Below are 18,686 nucleotides of genomic sequence, written 5' to 3'. Positions count from 1 at the left end.
TTTTATAACAACTTATACCTTAACCCATTTTTTCACATTTTAATCTTAAAATTATAACATGTTATGGCAACATATTCATTAACAGAAAAAAAGGATCACTGGTATTTTGGCTTTTCATCCTTTGCATGAATTATAGAACATCGTGAATGATGTCTCAAAGCATCTATTCCTAAACTTACGTTAATTACTTTCATGGAAGGATACGGTTTTTTATTGTTTTTTTCATATGCTTGATTTTTTAAATTGAAAATGACTCTTGAGAAACAAAAAAAAAACCAACTAGAAAACTGTTTTTGTTTAGTCATTTGTTTTCATTTGTAATCTGTTTCTTAAAGGAAAAGACATTATTTCTTTTATATATTTGTATATGATATCTAGAACATTACATACAGATAAAACTCATACAGATAAAACTAGACCTCCTCTTGCCTAATAAGTAAAATCCCAGGAAAATAAAATTAAATGTTTTTACAAAATGAATTAAATACCTATTAAAACGTTAAGTTCTGTGTTGACATTTTTAAAAATGATTCAGGAATTTTGTTGTTGTTCAATTGCAAATTACTCCAGTTTCCAAATCTTATATTTCAAAGGAGAAAGTGACCTTCTTTAAATAAAAGTCCAGTGTGCTAACTGATACCTTCATGAAATATTTACAAAGAAAAAAGCCATTACATACAAATGTAAACAATAATGTGTGAGTTTAATGATTATTCCTTCAAACTAGGAACACTAGCAGGTAGTCTAGTCTAAATTAGTGTAGACCTAGCCATACAGTGCTGAGGAGACATACAATCAATATTAACCTGTATTCGACCATTCAGAACAATTGCTCACATTGCGCACAGTACAGTGGAAGCTTGGCATTTATCCAACAAAGCCATATTGTTATAGGATACATCTCATTTATCTGCCAAGTCAATCAAATTAACCAGATACTTTGTAACATTTGCACTTCATTCTTATTCTGTGCACTTCCTCTCTCTTAAAGAGGTGTATCTCCTAGATCCTCTGTATCTCTGGATCATCTCTCCTAGCATTTGGGATCTCCTTCTGCATCTGAGATCAGAATTGATTAAAATATTTAAAAAGAAAGGACAAAAGAAAAAAGAATGAGCTATAGTGCATCAAATTATTAAACAGGATATAGAGAAGCCATTGTTAACTATACAGAAAACTGCCCAAATTTTAAATAATAGAACAAAACCCATCAGCTTCTTTCACTGCAACTAAGTTAAAGGGCAAAGCAATGTAGCTATGAAATAATAAAACATAAAGATGATATAGTGGCATTGGCTTGACCCAACAACAGAGCCTCTGAATTATTCAACTCTCGGCCAACTGACAAAATATAAAAAGCATGGGGTTAACCCTATGCAAAGGTTAGATTGAAGATTCTTGTGAATTATAGTCTTTTGATTTGTGAGCTCTTAACTACAAACTTTTCCATTTATTACCCTGCCCTTATCAAGTTTTTTCGATCTCTGTACAAATATAGTAGTGTTCAGCAGGAGTAGCATGACTCAGAAAGAAATCTATTTACCAAGAAAGTGCAGTGACTAAGTTCTAGGAGTTTAAAACGTGTCTTTCTAACTGGGAGTGGGGGATGGGAGGGTGGGAGTTAATTCTTTCATCATTACTGCTTCAGTTAAAAAAGAAAACAAAACAGGTTTGTCTTAAGCAGAAAGGAACATGTTGATATTCTAGGAGTTGTAGAACTACAGCAAGAAAAAAAAATGAACCAAATCGGGTTAGGAACACAAAATCTCTTTCCACCCACCTAACCACCCCTTTTTATCCAAATTTTACATGGGCTTAAGCTCAACTCCTTATACTTAAATTTGACAAATTTATGCTGCCTACTTGAAGGCTTAACTAGTTTGCTTTTATAGCAAACAATGGATGCTATTTTGTTGCCTGTAAAAAATTCATTTCCATATTTATACCTGATTTCTGCAAGAGTTTTCTATTAGTTTCCAGCTATGCTTATAGAGACATTGGAATTAAAAAAAACGACATGGCTGACATCAAAGAGGTGAAAGAAAATTTGTCGCTTGAACCCAAAGTTGTTTTGCAGCAGGGTACTTGGTTTCTAATCATTTTATCAATCAAGTGTTTTCAGATTCTCCATCGATTTATCATTTATATATCTTTAAAATACATATCTAAATCATTTCTTGTATCTATGCATCTATCTATGTCTTAGAAAGTAGACCAGATACTATTCTACTATAATTAGTGAGCACATCGGTGTTTTACAAGTAAAGAAAATAGAATCCTGATTACGTTAGCATTTAATAAAGGCTTTCTCCAAATAATTTTTGTAATCACAATTGAACTCAAAAATCTTTTCTGTTCAGCCTTGCTTATCTTCCCACCAAAACACACTTGCATTCCAGAATGAAAGTTCTCATAAAAAATTTTTCAAGGTAAATTTTTTGTCTGATTTATAAATGTTGGATATATTTTATTTTTTAAAAGCCTTAAAAATAAATTAGCAATGATTTCAAAGTTCAGACACCTACAAGACGTGTTTTACTCCTGGTCTTCTTAATCACTGGAAACAATATCCAAGGACAGATATGTACTCTCACTAAAGCGAATAAAAAAGCAACCTTCAACAAAATGAAATTTTAGATGAGTTAAAGCATTTGACTTGATTTAGCCTTTATATGTTTTTCCTAATCATGGACTATTTGGTTTCAAGTTAGTTTCGTTAACTATAAATCTATACTGTCACTAAATTATACAACTGAATTTTAATCTAAGAATGGATTTTAGTCAATGTGCTTCTTTAAAAAAAATTAATAAAATAAAATTAATAGAGTCATGCACACTTTATTCATGCTTCTTCTCTGCTCTTCCACCCCCAAAGTGGAACAAAAATGATACAAATAAAAATAAACCTGTGTATTCTACCTTTTATTGACAAATAATTCTAAACTTTTTAATGTTCCGTGTTACTTTAGAAAAATATGTGATATTCTAACAATATATATTGTTGAGATGATATTTTAGTCAGGTTTTGACAGCAGAGACTCTATTTGAAAAAAAAGGATGTGATTAAAAGAAAGAAGGAAATAATGCTAGCATTGTTGCTGTATTTGTTAATACACCACAAGCTTTTGTTTGCACTTGTTTCACTTTTGTTTAAAAGTAAAGAACGGTAGTACAGCACGTAATCCAGGGTGCTGATGTTGTGGGAGGGGACTTAAAACAGAGTAAGGAAATCAGAAACAATTTTCTCCACACAGAAAAGAACAGAACTCTCTTACCTATGAACCAGGTAGTTTCCAAGAGAGACGCTGAGGGATGTTTAGAAAGCCTGGGACCTGCGGATGCCATGTCAGGCACACTTGCTCCTGTATAGGAGACTAAATAATTTCTTGATATATAAGGATGGCAGTCTGTTGTCTTAGATCAGTTTGAGAAGCAGCTCTGGCAGCGGGGGGTGTAGGTGTGTTGCACTACACTGAATGGAATAAGGCTAAAAATATGTTTAGTGTCTGATAAGAACGCCAGTTTTCTCAAGCTCTCATTTAACGTCGGACTTTCTGTTTTGCTTTTAAAGAAAAATGTTTTACAAGGGCAGCATGAAGCGGACAAAATCTGGAGCAAAGAAGGATTTTATGCTGTTGTCATTTTTCTCAGCATCTTTGTTATTATAGTAACGTGTTTGATGGTAAGTTTGCTTCTTTGTATATTTTATCCTTTGCTCAGCCCACTGCTTGATATTAGTGGGTACATTGCCATTCAAATGAGTGTTAAAATGCTTCCGAGCAGAAGGAAGACTATGATCCTGCTAGATTAGGAATATTTCATATCTGACATCAGAGCGATTGCTAAAGGAGAGCTTATGGAATTAAGGATGCTGACCTGAATAATAAGGCTGTAATTGCAATGCAGTTTTTAGTAACTTGATCAACTCTGTGAATGAAGCTTTAGAAAGTGATTTACTGAGGTCACTGAAGCCCTCAAAGTCAGTAAAGTCTCACGGGCACACTTTGGGTTTACTTTATTTCTCCTTTTATATCATCTTTATGGAACTCAGGAAAAAATTTAAAAAGAAAGATGTCTTTGAGACAAGATTACTCCCTAAGGAATGGTTGATTTCCTTATTTGTAAAAGGACTTGAAAGCATTCTATGAAAAGGAGATGATTATACCCTCAAAGGCTAAGTTAGGTAGACTACTAATTCATTTTTAAGGTGGATAAATAGTACAAAAGTATAAATGTATATGCTGGAATAGCTCTGTAAGTAATAATGTGTAGCCTTTAAAAGCATGTTTCTAATTTTAAAAATAGAACCCAAAACAAACTTAACCCACTAAATTAAGCAGTACTATTTGGCATTGAATGAATTAACGGTATCTTTAGGGTAGAATAAGATGTTCCTACTCATTTGAAAATTTCAAGATGTAATATAATAATTAGAGTTTACAAATAGGTTTTAATGTCCTTTTTCCCTTTGAGCTATGTTCTTTTTAATTTTGTACATTTAAATAAATACTTCTTCCTTAGTTTTTAAGTGCCCCCCAAAAGTCATTATGTTACTTATTTCTCTCCACAATCAACAATGTTGCTAAGTGTTTTATTGGATTTTGTTTATTTCTGCTTCCCCTACTGGGAAGGGGTTACTGTTAGAAAGATTGGGGCTCCCTCTGGAAAGACAGGCTGCATGGGCTAAACTTAGAGGATATAAAACAAGCACAGTCTTAAACAGGGTGAAGATAAGCATGTTTTCTAGAGTTTAAAATATGTGATGTAACAAGAGTACCCTAAATCTTCCACCATAATGAATTCAGAGGTAGCTCCTATGGGTCAAGCATTAAGAAAAAAAAAAAATTCTAAGAATTGTGACTCAATAAACAAAAGAATAATTTAGAATTGAGTAAAAACTGATTTTTGTATTTCACATGGCAGAGATTAAGAGGAAAGAATTTTAATGAGAGAAAGTTGGAGGTTTTGGGAAATTATGGCAGCGTCTTCTGGGCATCTCTGTTTTAAAGGACGTAGTTCCTTGTTATGGTTAATTGCATTTTAATATACGTGATGCTTCCTTCCTTCATATGGGAAATCTCAAATGCTGTTCCCTCTCTTGTCAGTCACAATTAGGGTGTTTTTCTGCTTTGCAGATGAGAAAGGATAAGAGGAGGGGGAGAATAGAAAGGAATTGAAAGTGATAAAAGTGGAAAATATTCAGGGGATCAATGGATGTGATTCAGAAGAGCAAAGGCAAGGATAGAAGAAGGGAAGTGGGAAAGCAGAGTCACGCCCAGCCTTTGAGTACTAAAGGGCAGCAGAAACAGAGCAGAGCTTGCTATTAACATATAGAATGTGTTTCAGATTCTGCATTTCTAACTCAGGGCGTGCTCATGTACTGAATGTAACTAGATAAATGCCTATGTTGGTCTTGTGGCAAAAGGACCTATAGTAGTCACACCCTCAACCACACTTGGGGCCAGAGGATGACTCTTCCTTTCCCGATATTTGCAAAACATCAATGTAAAGGTCAGAAACTTAGGGAAGTCGACTCTAACATTATTAGAACAAATCAAGAAAAGAGCATTTCAGAAGTATAGGTGATTGTTCTCTATTGGGTTAGCAGGTGGATTCATCTATTCATTCAATCAACAGATTCCTGCAGAATATTCTCTGTGGGTCTATTTGTTGCTGGTGCTGTGGGCAAAGGAGAAAACAAGACAGATAAGATCCCTATTTTCTTGAAGTCTTTACTCTAGAGGGAGACATAGAAAATAATTAAGTTAATTTTAAAAAATCAAATGGTGAACATGCTATGTGAGTCCAACTATATGACATTCAGGAAAAGTCAAGCCTATAGAGATAGTGAAAATATCAGTGGTTGCCAGAGATTTCAGAGAAAGGGAACGATTAGGTAGGGGACAGCAGATTTTAGGGCAGTGAAACTATTCTATTTTCTGTAATGATGAATACATGACATTATGAATTTTTCAAAACCTGTACAAGGTATGAAGAGTGAGCTCTAATCTACACTATCTACACTATGGACTTTAATAATAATACATCAATATTGGTTCATCAGTTGCAACAAATGAATCACACCAATGCAAGATGTTAATAACAGGGGAAAATGAAGAGATAGGGAAGAAGGGTATATGAGAACTTGGTATTTTCTGCTCAGTTTTTCTGTAAACCTAAAACTACTCTAAAAAATAGTATATTAATTAAAAAAATCAAATGTTGATAAGTGCTATGAAGAAGAAACCATAATAATGAGTGAGTGGAGCAGAGCAACCTGAGATGTTTGAGACCTATGGGTGAATATGTGAGTAAAGGACCCCTGGGCAGAGGGTACTGTGGGTGCAGTTAGAATAAGCTTAGCCTGTTCAGGCTCTAGGGGAAGAATGTTTTAGGCAGAGCCTTGATATGATCTGCTGTGTGTGTTTAAAAGATCACATTTTCTTCTGGTAGAAAGTGGTGGTGGACAGAGGATGGGGAGAGTTGTGGAAGGAGGAGGATCTTTCTGGAGGCTTCTGCAATATCCCAGTGAAGAAGATGCTGGTGGCATAGAACAGGGGTGGGTGGTGGGAAGGAGAGAAGTGAAGGATAGAGATCTATTTGAAAGTAGAACCGACAAAACTTGCTGTGTCCCAATCCTCAGCAACGGGAGTAAAATTAAGTATGACTCCTAGGTTATTTGGCTTCCCTGCCTGTGTGGAAATGCTCTCATTTCCTGGGAGAGGGACATGTTCGGAATGAGGATGAGCGTGTTCAGATGGTTCTTAAACAAATGAAAGAAATAATTAGATGGATTTCAAACACTATCTTCAATTTTAATTTGAAAGAGTCACTTTTAAAAGTAACAGGGGGACCAAGTGCAGTGGCTCACGCCTGTAATCCCCGCACTTGGGAGGCAGAGGCAGGGGAATTGCATAAGCCCAGGGGTCTAAAACTAGCCTAGGCAACACAGTGAGACCCTGTCTTTACAAAAAAAAAAAGGGTTTAAAAAATCATCCAGGCTGATGGCACATGCCTATAGTCCCAGCTACTGAGGAGACTGAGGGGGAGGAGCACTTGAGCCCAGGGGTTTGAGGTTACAGTGAGCTATGATCATGCCACTTTACTCCAGCCTGGGCTACAGATTCTCTGCCTCTGAAAAATATATAAATAAAAACAAATTCTGAAAAGTAACAGAGGAACCGGCAGCACACAGACGGGAAGTTCATATTCACAAGAAAAGAAGTACTACCTAATAGGATTAGCACAAAGCCAAGTTTATCTGATGGAACTTACCACAGAGGAGTCAAGAGTTCATGTTTAGGGACATGTCAAAGCGATTATCTAAAATAAGCTCATCTTTCTAAGTGTTCAAATTATTTTGATAATAAGCTTGATTTAAAGTAAATGTTTCACGTGCATTTCTCAGTGATACTTGTACTATCACTTTCGTGATTCTGAAACACATGTATTCTAACTCTGTTTCCCATAGTTTTGTTGATTCCATGACAAAGGAAAGATATAACTCAGAATTTTCCCCCTGGCATTGATTATATTTATAAAAAATCAAGTGCCTCCATTTGCATTGGCATTCCTACATGCCGTAGAAATGAAAAGCATGGGTTTTATTATAAAATTATATAGGTAAATTGCTGTAATGGAAGGTTGTATGTGCTATGTAACAACAACATAAGACTTGGCAAAATTTTTGAAAAGTGGCATATTGTTTACTTTCCTTAAAATACAAAAAAAAATGTTGCCAGGCATAAAATTAGACAGGCATGACATTTTCAAATATGCTGACTTATTTAGCACCTCACAAATGTGAATGTGCAGTGGGTGGAGCGACAAATAGAAAAATACAGTTTTCCAAGAAAAAATGTGTGGGCAACTTCCAATCCATTCAGTCTGTTTTAGATGAAAGAAACTTACTAAGAAGAATTAGTTCTTAAACTTGAACAAATAATAGAAAGAACACCATTTATCATCTAAATTAGACATCCAAATGTCCTTACAGGTTTATTAACAAGTACAAAGACATTTATGAAATGTAGCTAGAGATGTCTACAGGCCAGATTGCTTCTGGAAAGCAGTTTTAGAAATCACATGAAAATAGTTGTTTGGATCAATGAAAACACTGGCATATTAGACCCATAGGAGAGTCATCCATGTGGGAGGGAAAGAGTTTCTCTAGTTGTAGTCTGGTAGCCGCAGCAAGAAATCCTACATTGAACCACCTGCTATAGCCTTAACATCATGTAATAAATACATGTCAAAGGTGGACATAATTTTCTCATTTGTTAAATATAATCCCTCGGGACAAAGGGAACGAGGACCAGATTCCTAACTGGAATGATTGGTTAAGTAGGCATATATCTCAAATTAATTTTCAATTTTTTTCTGTATTAAGAAGAATACAATTGTCTTAATAGTAATAACATTAAAAATTAGTTTCTTGCATTTATTGCACACTTATTGGTACTAAACTGGTACTAAATTTACTGCAGTACTAAATGCCTAACATGTTTTAGTTTCCTAATTTTACTTATGAGAAAACTAAGATTCAGAAAAAATAAATGACTTGACCAAGAACATGCAACGGGTGGATATGGGGGTGGCAGAGTAGGAAGTGGTAAAAATTCAAACCCAAGTCTATCTAAATTGAAAGTCAGCATTCTTTACCATAATTCCATTTGTTTTCATAAAGGAGTCAAACTGTGGTTGTTGTTTTTTTGTTGTTGTTGTTGTTGTTGTTAGTCTTATCACTCTGTCTTGTGAACATATATTTCTGGCCACAAATAACTCCAGTAGTAGCAGATGCGAATGGCTGTATTTATCAGAGCCATTCTACCCAGATGGAACTGGTAAATGTGTGCCACATTATACCTCTGTGCTGTGGGCACACCTCTATTTTTGTACTTAGTACTTTGTACTGAACATAATTTTTACACATTTATCTGTTCTGGAAGCCTATGAATTCCCAGAAGACAGAGTTCTGTGTTACTTTTGCATCTACAATATCTTGTTTATGGAATGTAGTAGGGATTGACTCACGATTATTAAATTAAAAGAGTGAATGAACTCTTTCAGAACTAATTGTAAAACACTGTAAAGAACAAATGTTAAAGACTAGTGGTTGGTGGCATCGTTTTGAAATCTGAACACATTGTAATCCAAACAGAATGTTTTGTGTTACTCATGAGATTTTTGAACGAAAATTTTAAGCTGCAGAAAAGCTTCATCGAATTTTTTTAGCTTCCTCCCATTTCTGTGTTCCTCTGGTTTTTTTGTTCCCACTATTATTTTCTTTCTCTTGCTATAGTTTGAGTTTTACAGCTCCTCTCATTCAATAATCTGTTCTCTTTTCCTTTTTTAAATTATTACATGACTTTATTCCAGTCCAAGAGTCAAACAAGCTCTTGGAGATGAAGGCAAAATGTTGACTTGCCGTTGCTACGGTAAGCTTTTAGGTTGAGTTTTTCAACAAAGTGAATTCCCATAGAGAAATATGAATATGCTATATTCCAGATCTCAATCTGTGCAGAGAAAAATCTCTGACACACTTTTCCAGATGCTTTCGGAAAGAGGTTTCAAAGAAGGACATGAGAATTTGGAGGAAACAATAGAGTTGAATGATCACCTACCTGGAAGTCAGAAAACTCGGATTCTAGGTTTTCTTTCCAAACCTCCATAACTCATCCAACAGCTCAGGACTTAAATGTGAAATGAGGAGATTACACCACAAAAATTTTATGATCCCTTACATCAGGGTTTTACAAACAACACTACTGACATTTCGGAGTTACTATTTCTGTTGGCGGGGGTGTGTGAGCCTTTCCAATGCATTGTAAAGGTAGTTAGCTTCTGCCTACCAGATGCCAGTAGCACCCTTTCCCTTCTCCTTCCCCCACACCCTGAAAATATGACAACCAAAAATACCTCCAGACACTGCCAAACATTTCCTGAGGGCAAAATCCCTGCCAGTTGAGAATCACTGCCTTATAGCTTAATTTCATGACAACTACCCTATTGCCAAGTAGCAATCTCTTCCATTTTTTCCATATTTTTTCAGACAGCCCAATCTCTTGAGTATTTTTAAACACTATCTTATATACATCATACATTCTCCAGGTTCTACTTTTCCCTAAAGATGTAGAAATCAGTTTGTACACATACTACACGGAGACAGGTTGCAAAGTTGACCTGTAACCAGACATGAAGTAAACAGATGACTGATTGGAAAATATGTTACAAAGGTTTCTCATCAAAAACATAAGCTCATGAATGGTAAGGAAGGACTTTGGACTAGACTTTGTTTTACACTAATATAAATCATAAAATTGACCTGTCAAGAACAATTGAGAAGGTCAAGATTTCCTTGGCTTTCCCATTTTCGTTATTCATTCATATTTCTCCAAAATCCAAGTGTAAACAGGCAAGCAAATGTTCTCATATGCATATTATATTTAGATGTGAAGAGCTTAAAATATATAATATACGCCTTATCTTCTAAGTGTATTTTTGTAAAGGTACAGATATATTTGTTTCTTCATTTGGGAAAATAACTTTCTTGCAACTAAAACAATATTTTAAATTCTGTTGCCTCATCATTTAGTAATTAAATGTTTAGCTGAACACAATAAGCCTAAAATATATGTATCATCTGATTGATACTGTTCTAGTGCAGGTTTTGTTTTTACACCGTGAAGGTCATGGAAACTGAAGAGAAGCAGTAAGTTAAAAACCTTAGACACTATGCACGTGATAAAGGCATTCATCTTCAGTCTTTTCCATCCTATAGCTTAAAGAAAACACATTACACTTGCTTGAAAGTAATTATTATAAAGGTAAGAAGACCTTTTACTTAATATCAGACATCTTTTCTTTCTCATTCATGTGATTAATATTTATCATGCGAATATTCCAAATCCACCTTTTTTTCAAAATTTAAGCTTTAACTTTACCCTACCAGAGTCAATGAATATCACCAGTATGAAAGTTTCCAGATTACAAGGAGGTGGACTGACATAAAAAACAATAAAATGTCTTTCTTTTCTTAGGAGTTCAGTGTTTAATATGCATTTCTAGTTCTATCTCGTAGGTACATAGTCTTTTCCCTTAAGGAGAGCTCGAGGTTACAGTGAGCTATGATCACAGCACTGCACTTTCACTTGGGCAGCAGAGCCAGATCCTGTATCGAAATAAAATAAAATAAAATAAATATTAAAATTTAAGAGGGCAAAGTGGTAAGAATAAAAATTCTGGTTGTCCAAATTATTCTTTCATAGATACCCTAAATTTAATTTGTCAAGTATTTACCAGATGCTCAAGTTGATATATGACTAATGCAGAGATTTACCAACATAAGAAACTGTGGTTTATGGCGTAACTATTATTTTATTAATACTTGCAAGACTACTTTTTTCTACTAAGCCATGTTGGATGTATATCTCCATTTCTATAAATGTCATAGACCTGTGTTTTATGGTTATTCCTTCTATAAGCCTACCATTTCCCCATGTGACCAAACTAACATCTGGCATTTTTCATAAAATTGGTTAAATTTACTTTTGAATATATCTTTGTGGAACAGATTCATGTGCACAATTATTTGATACATATGTGCAGCATAACTGGAAATACCAAGTATACTGTCTTGAGAAAAATCTCAATACCATGAAACTGAGAAATCATCTCTCAGAGGGCTTTGTTTACTTTATCGTTAAGCCTTTATTTTGGTTTGTCTGCCAGGGTGGGGTGGAGGAGATCATACTCTTGTTTAGTGTGAGAAAATGTGACAGGAGTTTTTTGTATCTCCTTCTATAGATTCTTTACAGATTAAAAGAAAGGTTTCAGCTTTCCTTAAGACAAGACAAAGAGAAAAACCAGGAGATCCACCTATCGCCCATCACATTACAGCCAGCACTGTCCGAGGCAAAGACAGTCCACAGCATGGTCCAACCTGAGCAGGCCCCAAAGGTACTGAATGTTGTCGTGGACCCTCAAGGCCGAGGTGCTCCTGAGATCAAAGCTACCACCGCTACCTCTGTTTGCCCTTCTCCTTTCAAAATGAAGCCCATAGGACTTCAAGAGAGGTAAGAGCTTGTTCTGTATACCCTACATGTGGCTTTTTATAAAAAGAGTATTCATCAACTAAAAAAGAAAGAACTAGTAATGATTGACATAATTGGGTAGAATTGTTCACCACTAAATGGACAGTCAGATGAAGTAGTGTTTCTTGTCTCCCAAAGGAATCCAACTGTGTTAGATAAAATCTGTTAGGTATGTCTGATTCTGTTAAGCTTGTCTAGATTCAAGATGGTGTAGATCCAAGCAAAGTTCATCTTCAACTACAAGACAATTTCTAGGTTATTGAGGTTCACTGACCTCACAAGATGTTATCTTGTTTAATTGTCATGAAACTCTGGTAGGTAGAAGACTGAGAATGAACTCAGAGTGTTTCCTGCAAAAGCCCACATTGTCTGGAGTTAGGCAGGAGTTGATGCCACAGATTAATTTTTTTTAAAGTTTTAGCTCTGCATTTTTTAACCACAACAAACATTCAGTATCAAGATCCATGACATTGGATGGGCACAGTGGCTCACGCCTATAATCCAAGTATTTTGGGAGGCTGAGGTGGGTGGATCACTTGAGGCCAGGAGTTCAAGACCAGCCTGGCCAATATGGCAAAACCCCATCTCTACTAAAAATGCAAAAGTTAGCCAGGTGAGGTGGCGCATGCCTGTAATCCCAGCTACTTGGGAGGCTGGGATGTGAGAATTGCTTGAAACTGGGAGGCAGACGTTGCAGCGAGCCGAGATAGCATCACTGCACTCCAGCCTTGGCAACAGAGTGAAACTCTATCTAAAGAAAAAAAAAAAAAATCCATGACATTATTTTTGTTGCCTTACCTTTTTTGTGATGTATTATACATGTGATTCACTTTATACCAATACATTTCCATTAAAAGCAAATCCAATGTAAGAAAACTTGGATTTGCAAAATACATAAATGAGAGACTAATTCTTTGCCTCTCAAAAATATTAAGTAAAGCTTTCCCATGGTGTTTCTTAAAATAAGAAGCTTTAATTTTATATTTAAAATATGACTTGTAGTGTATCCAACTTTGAACACCAGGGTAGTGGGAGAGTAAGTTCTCAAAGTAATATTCCAGGTTCATTCTCCTCTTATTTTCCATGTCTCCATTTTCTAATCCCATATATTTTGTTGCCTGAGGTTTTTAAATCACATATATAAATTTTGAATATATTTCCCATGATACCTCACAATGCCCTATGCAAATAGTTATGGTTTACACACACAAACACACCCTTCAAAAAATATAGCTTGGGATTTTAAGAACTGCAGAATACAAAATTGATCCTTCATAATTATTTGAAAGTATTGCCAAGGAACAATGGATGACATAAAAATAAAGGAATGTGTTTATCTCTAAAGGTCCTTAAACACTGAACCCTTTGACTCCACAACAGGAAGAAAACAGAGATTGATCAAGTCATTCTTTCCACCTCCTCCCCTAAAATACCTGTGGTTTCTTGATGGGCGATGTGGGTCTCCATGTGACATTCACTTACGTAGATATCACTAAATTGCTTTTTGTGATTCAGTGTGGAAAGGTAGAGAAAATGGAACTTTCTCCCTAAGGCTAACTGGGAGTCAGGAGAACTGGATTCCAGACCCAGCCCTGCCGTTCCTGGGTTTGGTGGCCTCACCTGAGTCATTCACTCATCTGGACCTCATTTTCTTCTAAAAGATGAAGAGGTTTAACTTGATTTTTTAGCTTCTTTCTGGTTCTTTTACTCTGGTTATCCACATTATTTTTGTGCTTTTATGTTTGCTTCAAAGAGGAACTTTGAAGCAGAGACCTGGGCATCAGTGATGAACGAAGGGCCGGTGGCAAGAAAGGGTCTGCAGGCAATAAGAGGCCATGTTATCTATAGTAGAATGAAGGGTCATAATGAAACTGATTAAAAGACAAATTTTTATTATCATCATGCGCTACCAATTCTAAGCAAGGTCAGAATAAAATTGTCTAGGAAAGTAGCCATTCCCAGCATCCTGCCCTCTGTAGACCACTGCTGGACATGTTGGTCTACAGTTTAAAGGAGTATAAGGTTAAATATTCGCTTATTCATTTCATTAAAGTGAATCTTTGAGAAGGGCGAATACAAGGACGGAATCATACCCGTCTCTTTGGTCCACGTGGGGGATTCTAGCAGAGCAAGTGTGTAATCAGTGTTAAATAGATTCTCTGTCCCCTTATCTACAACTTCACTGCATCCCACACTTCACCTCCTACTTTCTTCCACCTCAGAGCAGGAAAAGACTATTCTCTCCACAAGGGCTCCAGGTCATTCCCCTCAACCCTAGTAACTTCATCAGTTTTCCTCCTCCACCTTCAACTGTACCCTCTTTTCTAATGCTGTTCCCTCAGCATACAAATAGGTTGTTCTTTTTTGTATTAAAGACACTCCCTTAATCCAGTGCCTCCTCTGGTATTGTTTTTCCTTCCTTTCTCAAATACATGTCTTAAAAGAACAGAGTGTACTTGCTGCCTCATTGTTCTTCTCCCACCTTTCATTCTCATTGCTTCTCTCACATCCTCGATTATCAAGTTAATTATCAATGGTCTCACTACCAAATCCAAAGCACATGTTTCATTTCCCATCTAGCACTAATAACTATCTCCTTCTTAAACTTCTCTCCTCCTTTGGCCTCATATATATCATTTTTCTGTTTCTTGCATGGCTACCTTCGGTCTCCTCCAGATTCCCTTCTCTTGTTAACCTCAGAGTTTCATTCTGTGTCCTCTTCTCTCCTCCCTGAATCACCCAACCACGGCCACTTCTTATCTTACTACCTTTTAGTGATTCCTGAAAAAGTACCTTTAGCTCAATCTACCTTTCTGTTGAAATCCAGACCCATATTTCAGCTCTGAACTCTGTGTCGCTACTCTGACCTTTCTTAAACACTACCAACTTAAAACATTCAGAAATGGAACTCAAGACCTTCCTCATCAAATCCTTTCTCTTCTTTTTAAATTGTGAGTCTCTGAAACCAGTAATATCCTCAGCTCCTCCGTGTTGTTTTTCCCCCTCCCCATATAGCCGAACATTATGAAGACCTGGCACCCTCTCCCAGCTGTTCCCCCCGTCCAACCCCAATCCCACTGAGAACTCAGGATCTCCCTAATTCTAGCCAGTCTCCTCCTGGTCCCCACCTTGAATTCTGTTTTTTTCCAGTCCACTCTCTAGACCTCTCAAACTGGTTTTCTAAATTATATTTGAGTGTTTTTCTCTTTATAAAATTCCTCAGTGTTTCCACACTGCCTTCAGGAAGAAACTGATAATTTCTACTTATGAAATATGAAGCCCTTTCTGATCTGGCCTTTGGCAGCCTATGTTCACCCCTATTTCCTGCTAAACACCCCCTTGGACTCATCCTGCTACTTGGACATTTTTCCAGGTACCATGCCATTCTCTTTTAAGCCTAAGAATTAATACCTGCCTAGAACCTGTCCTTTTCCCTACTCCTCCTTGCCCTTGAAAATTACCACCAATATAGTGGGCATGAATCTGGGTCTACAAATCAAAAAAACAAGAAATGCAATTTTATTTTTCTGTAACTCAACCTAAGCTTTTTTGCTAGATGCCGTTTCACCTAAATGGTAGAAACTCAATCTCAGCCCTTTTCTGATTCACCTAACCTACTTCTGGTTTCCTAGGGTTTCCTCTACGTTTTAAGGAGACTTTCTCAACATGAAGAGTAAGGCCCCTATCTGCCTTGATGTCATCTGTGCACATTGTCATCTGCTAAAATGTCCATTATCTCTTTGGTTCTCATAAGTATTCCCAGGACAGTTACCACCATGTTGTTCCCTGTTGCTATTCATGCAGCCCCTTCATTTCCAGCAGTTGCTTTCTCCTTTTCTCTCTCTCTTCCTCTTTTTCAGTTGTATCCAAACCACTGTTAGATGCCCAAGAATCATCTCACTATTCTACCCCAAATGGAGGCATAGGAAAACCTGGGCATATCTAAGACTTGATCCCCCAGAAACACTTTCCAGCCATTTCTCATGGCTCTACCAAGGATCACAGTCTTCCTATTGAGGGTCCCCCACTTCCCAGGGCTCAGCGGTGAAGGATCCAGGGGTCTCACCTGCACCCACAAAGCAGCCGCTCTAACACTTCACCCTCCCCTGAGCCCATGGGCGTTTTCTTAGGCTTTGGGAATAGAAAACCCTACTCTGGCTTATTTCATATTCTACCTTATCTGACATCCACACCCTGAGATGCCACCTTCCACCAAAGGCCTGGCCTTTAGAACACAAAGCCCATGACAGGACTCAAATTTCCCTGCTTTCTGCTCTCAGATTTCTTCAAATGCAATAAAACACCAAAAAACCCTGGCAGCCCGAATACAGCAAAGGTCCAAAGGTGAAAGTGGGAGTAGGAATACAGGGAGGGGCATTCAAGCATCACTTCCTCTTGGAAGCCAATTTGAGGCTCCCTCTGCCTCCTCCTTCTTCCTCCAGCCCAGTACTGATTCAGCTACCTCTCTTCTGTATGGAGGTTCCCCCCTGCTTTAGTTCCATAACCCAGTGTGCATACAGTATTTATAGCACTTATTTGTTGTCTTTAAGTTCTGGTTTACTAATCTGTTGTAGCCAATAGACTCTAAGCTTCTTGAGGACACATATATGATTGAATTGTCTCCTTATCTGTTACATACAGAATATAATTTCTGGAAACCAGGAGCTCCTGGAGATAAATGCCTGAATGAGTGAATTAACCAATTAATGATTCTTTTTTATGACTAACCTCAGGTTAACTCCCAGTAGTTACTGGGAAACACTTTGCCTATTCCACCATCCCTTCCTGTTCTATTCTCACTCCCATTTTTCTACCACAATTCCCTGCCAAGATGGCATAATGAAGAGTTTTAAGAGTGACCAAATTTGAAGAATGTACAGTGTTCCATGCAGTCAGAAAACTTTTCTGGCAGTTTTAAGCCTTAAAATTTAATTTATATATATATATATATATATACACACACACATATATATATACACATATATATATATATGTGTGTGTGTGTGTGTGTGTGTGTTCTAATGGTGCCTTTAAATTAGGCTCATGTTTAATAGCTCTCCATCTTTTGATCCTGGAGTGAGGTAATAATCTTCTACTTATTGCATAAAAGTATGGCTTCATTAAAATCACCAGGAGACCATAAAGGCTGCATTATAAGTCACTTGTCCCAATCTTTTGGATCATGTCATATAAATTTCTCATCCCTGATTGGGAGAATCTATCACTTTGATATCATTAATCATAAAATCTAATTTTAAAATTAAAAGATAAGTCAAATAAGATCTAGAGACTAAATGGATTGCTTAACTGAGTATAAAGAATACACTCTGAAATTATGAAGATTAAAGAATCTTATAAAAAGAGGAACATATTAGCCAGGCATGGTGGTGCACGCCTGTAGTCCCAGCTACTCAGGAGGCTGAGGTGGGAGGATCACTTGAGCCTGGGAAGCAGAGGTTGCAGTGAACTGAGATTGTGCCACTGCATTCCAGCCTGGGTGACAGAGTGAGACCCTGTCTCAAAAAGAAAAAAAAAAAATGAGAAACATAGCAATTCAGTCTTCTTTTCTCCCTTTTTCCAACTAATCGCCAAATCATATTGATTCTTGCTCCTCCAACTTTCTCATTATTGATTATCTCTTTCTGTAATCATCACCTTGGACCCAGCTCTCATTACTTCATGATTAAATTGTTGTGTCATATAATTATACAAATGATATTAGGACTAATATATGTAATATGTTTCATATATATTATTTTATTTCATCTTATCTGTCTGTATCTAATTCTCTTTCCCCCTTCAATAGTCTTCAGGTTTATCTTGCTATAACAATCTTTCATTATCATACTTTGCTGTGCAAAAATCCCCATTTGGCTCCATTTGCTTACAGAATAAGGCATAGACCATCTTGTTGGGCCTCAGAGGTCCTATACCATCTGGCCCTGATCATTTGCTCCAAATCCATTTGCAACTACATCCCAAAATAAACCTTCTATTCCATGCTCTCTGTTTCCATCCCCATCCCCCTCTGTGTGCTGCGCTCCTGTCCACATTTGCATTTCTGTTTGCCTGGTCCTTCCTCTTCCCTCAGCCTACCGATCTCTAGTCTCCAGAGCCCAACACAAAACTTACCCCCTACCACTGGCCATGTAACCTATTCGTGCCCACAGTGATTTATAACACCTATAAATTCTCAGATATACCACTCCTCTGGCAATGATTTTAATTGAACAATCATTCAGAAAGGGACTTGAACTGGTTTTTAAGTGGTTTGTCTTATGTTTTCAGCAGATGACAAGAATTTTAAGAACAGGTACTATGGCTCAAGATACTCTGTGTCTCCTGTGGTTCCTGTAAATCCCGGTACATAGTAAACACTCAAAAATATTATGGAGTTAATTAATGTTGCTTCACATCTGAAGATCTCATCTATTTCTAAAGAATCTTCCATAAGAACCAATAGCTTAATGATAAACTATAGACCTGAGTCTCAGCTAATACTACCTCTGACACTTATTAAATAAGTGGCTCAACAGATTAATTAAGTCCTCTGTAGTATAGTTTTCCCAATCTATAAAATAATATCTGCTCCAC

The 18,686-nt window shown here is 36.7% G+C and overlaps 1 protein-coding gene across 3 annotated transcripts in view; it reads left to right on the top strand.

Moving 5' to 3' along the window:
* Positions 1 to 18,686, top strand: part of PTPRR (protein tyrosine phosphatase receptor type R) — a 282,554-nt gene that overhangs the window by 162,801 nt on the left and 101,067 nt on the right. For 2 of the 3 annotated variants that reach the window (XM_004053566.5, XM_055357042.2), the window contains 2 exons: positions 3,572 to 3,682; positions 11,806 to 12,074. In XM_004053566.5, coding sequence (XP_004053614.2) covers positions 3,572 to 3,682; positions 11,806 to 12,074 — 380 coding nt within the window. Of the gene's footprint in view, positions 1 to 3,271; positions 3,287 to 3,571; positions 3,683 to 11,805; positions 12,075 to 18,686 lie in introns of those variants that run through there. The other variant, XM_055357043.1, reaches the window with a different exon arrangement.

The sequence above is a fragment of the Gorilla gorilla genome, chromosome 10, assembly GCF_029281585.2.
Source record: "Gorilla gorilla gorilla isolate KB3781 chromosome 10, NHGRI_mGorGor1-v2.1_pri, whole genome shotgun sequence".
NCBI lineage: Eukaryota > Metazoa > Chordata > Mammalia > Primates > Hominidae > Gorilla > Gorilla gorilla.
Note: the sequence above shows the minus strand (reverse complement) of the source record. Positions and strands in the feature narration are given on the sequence as shown.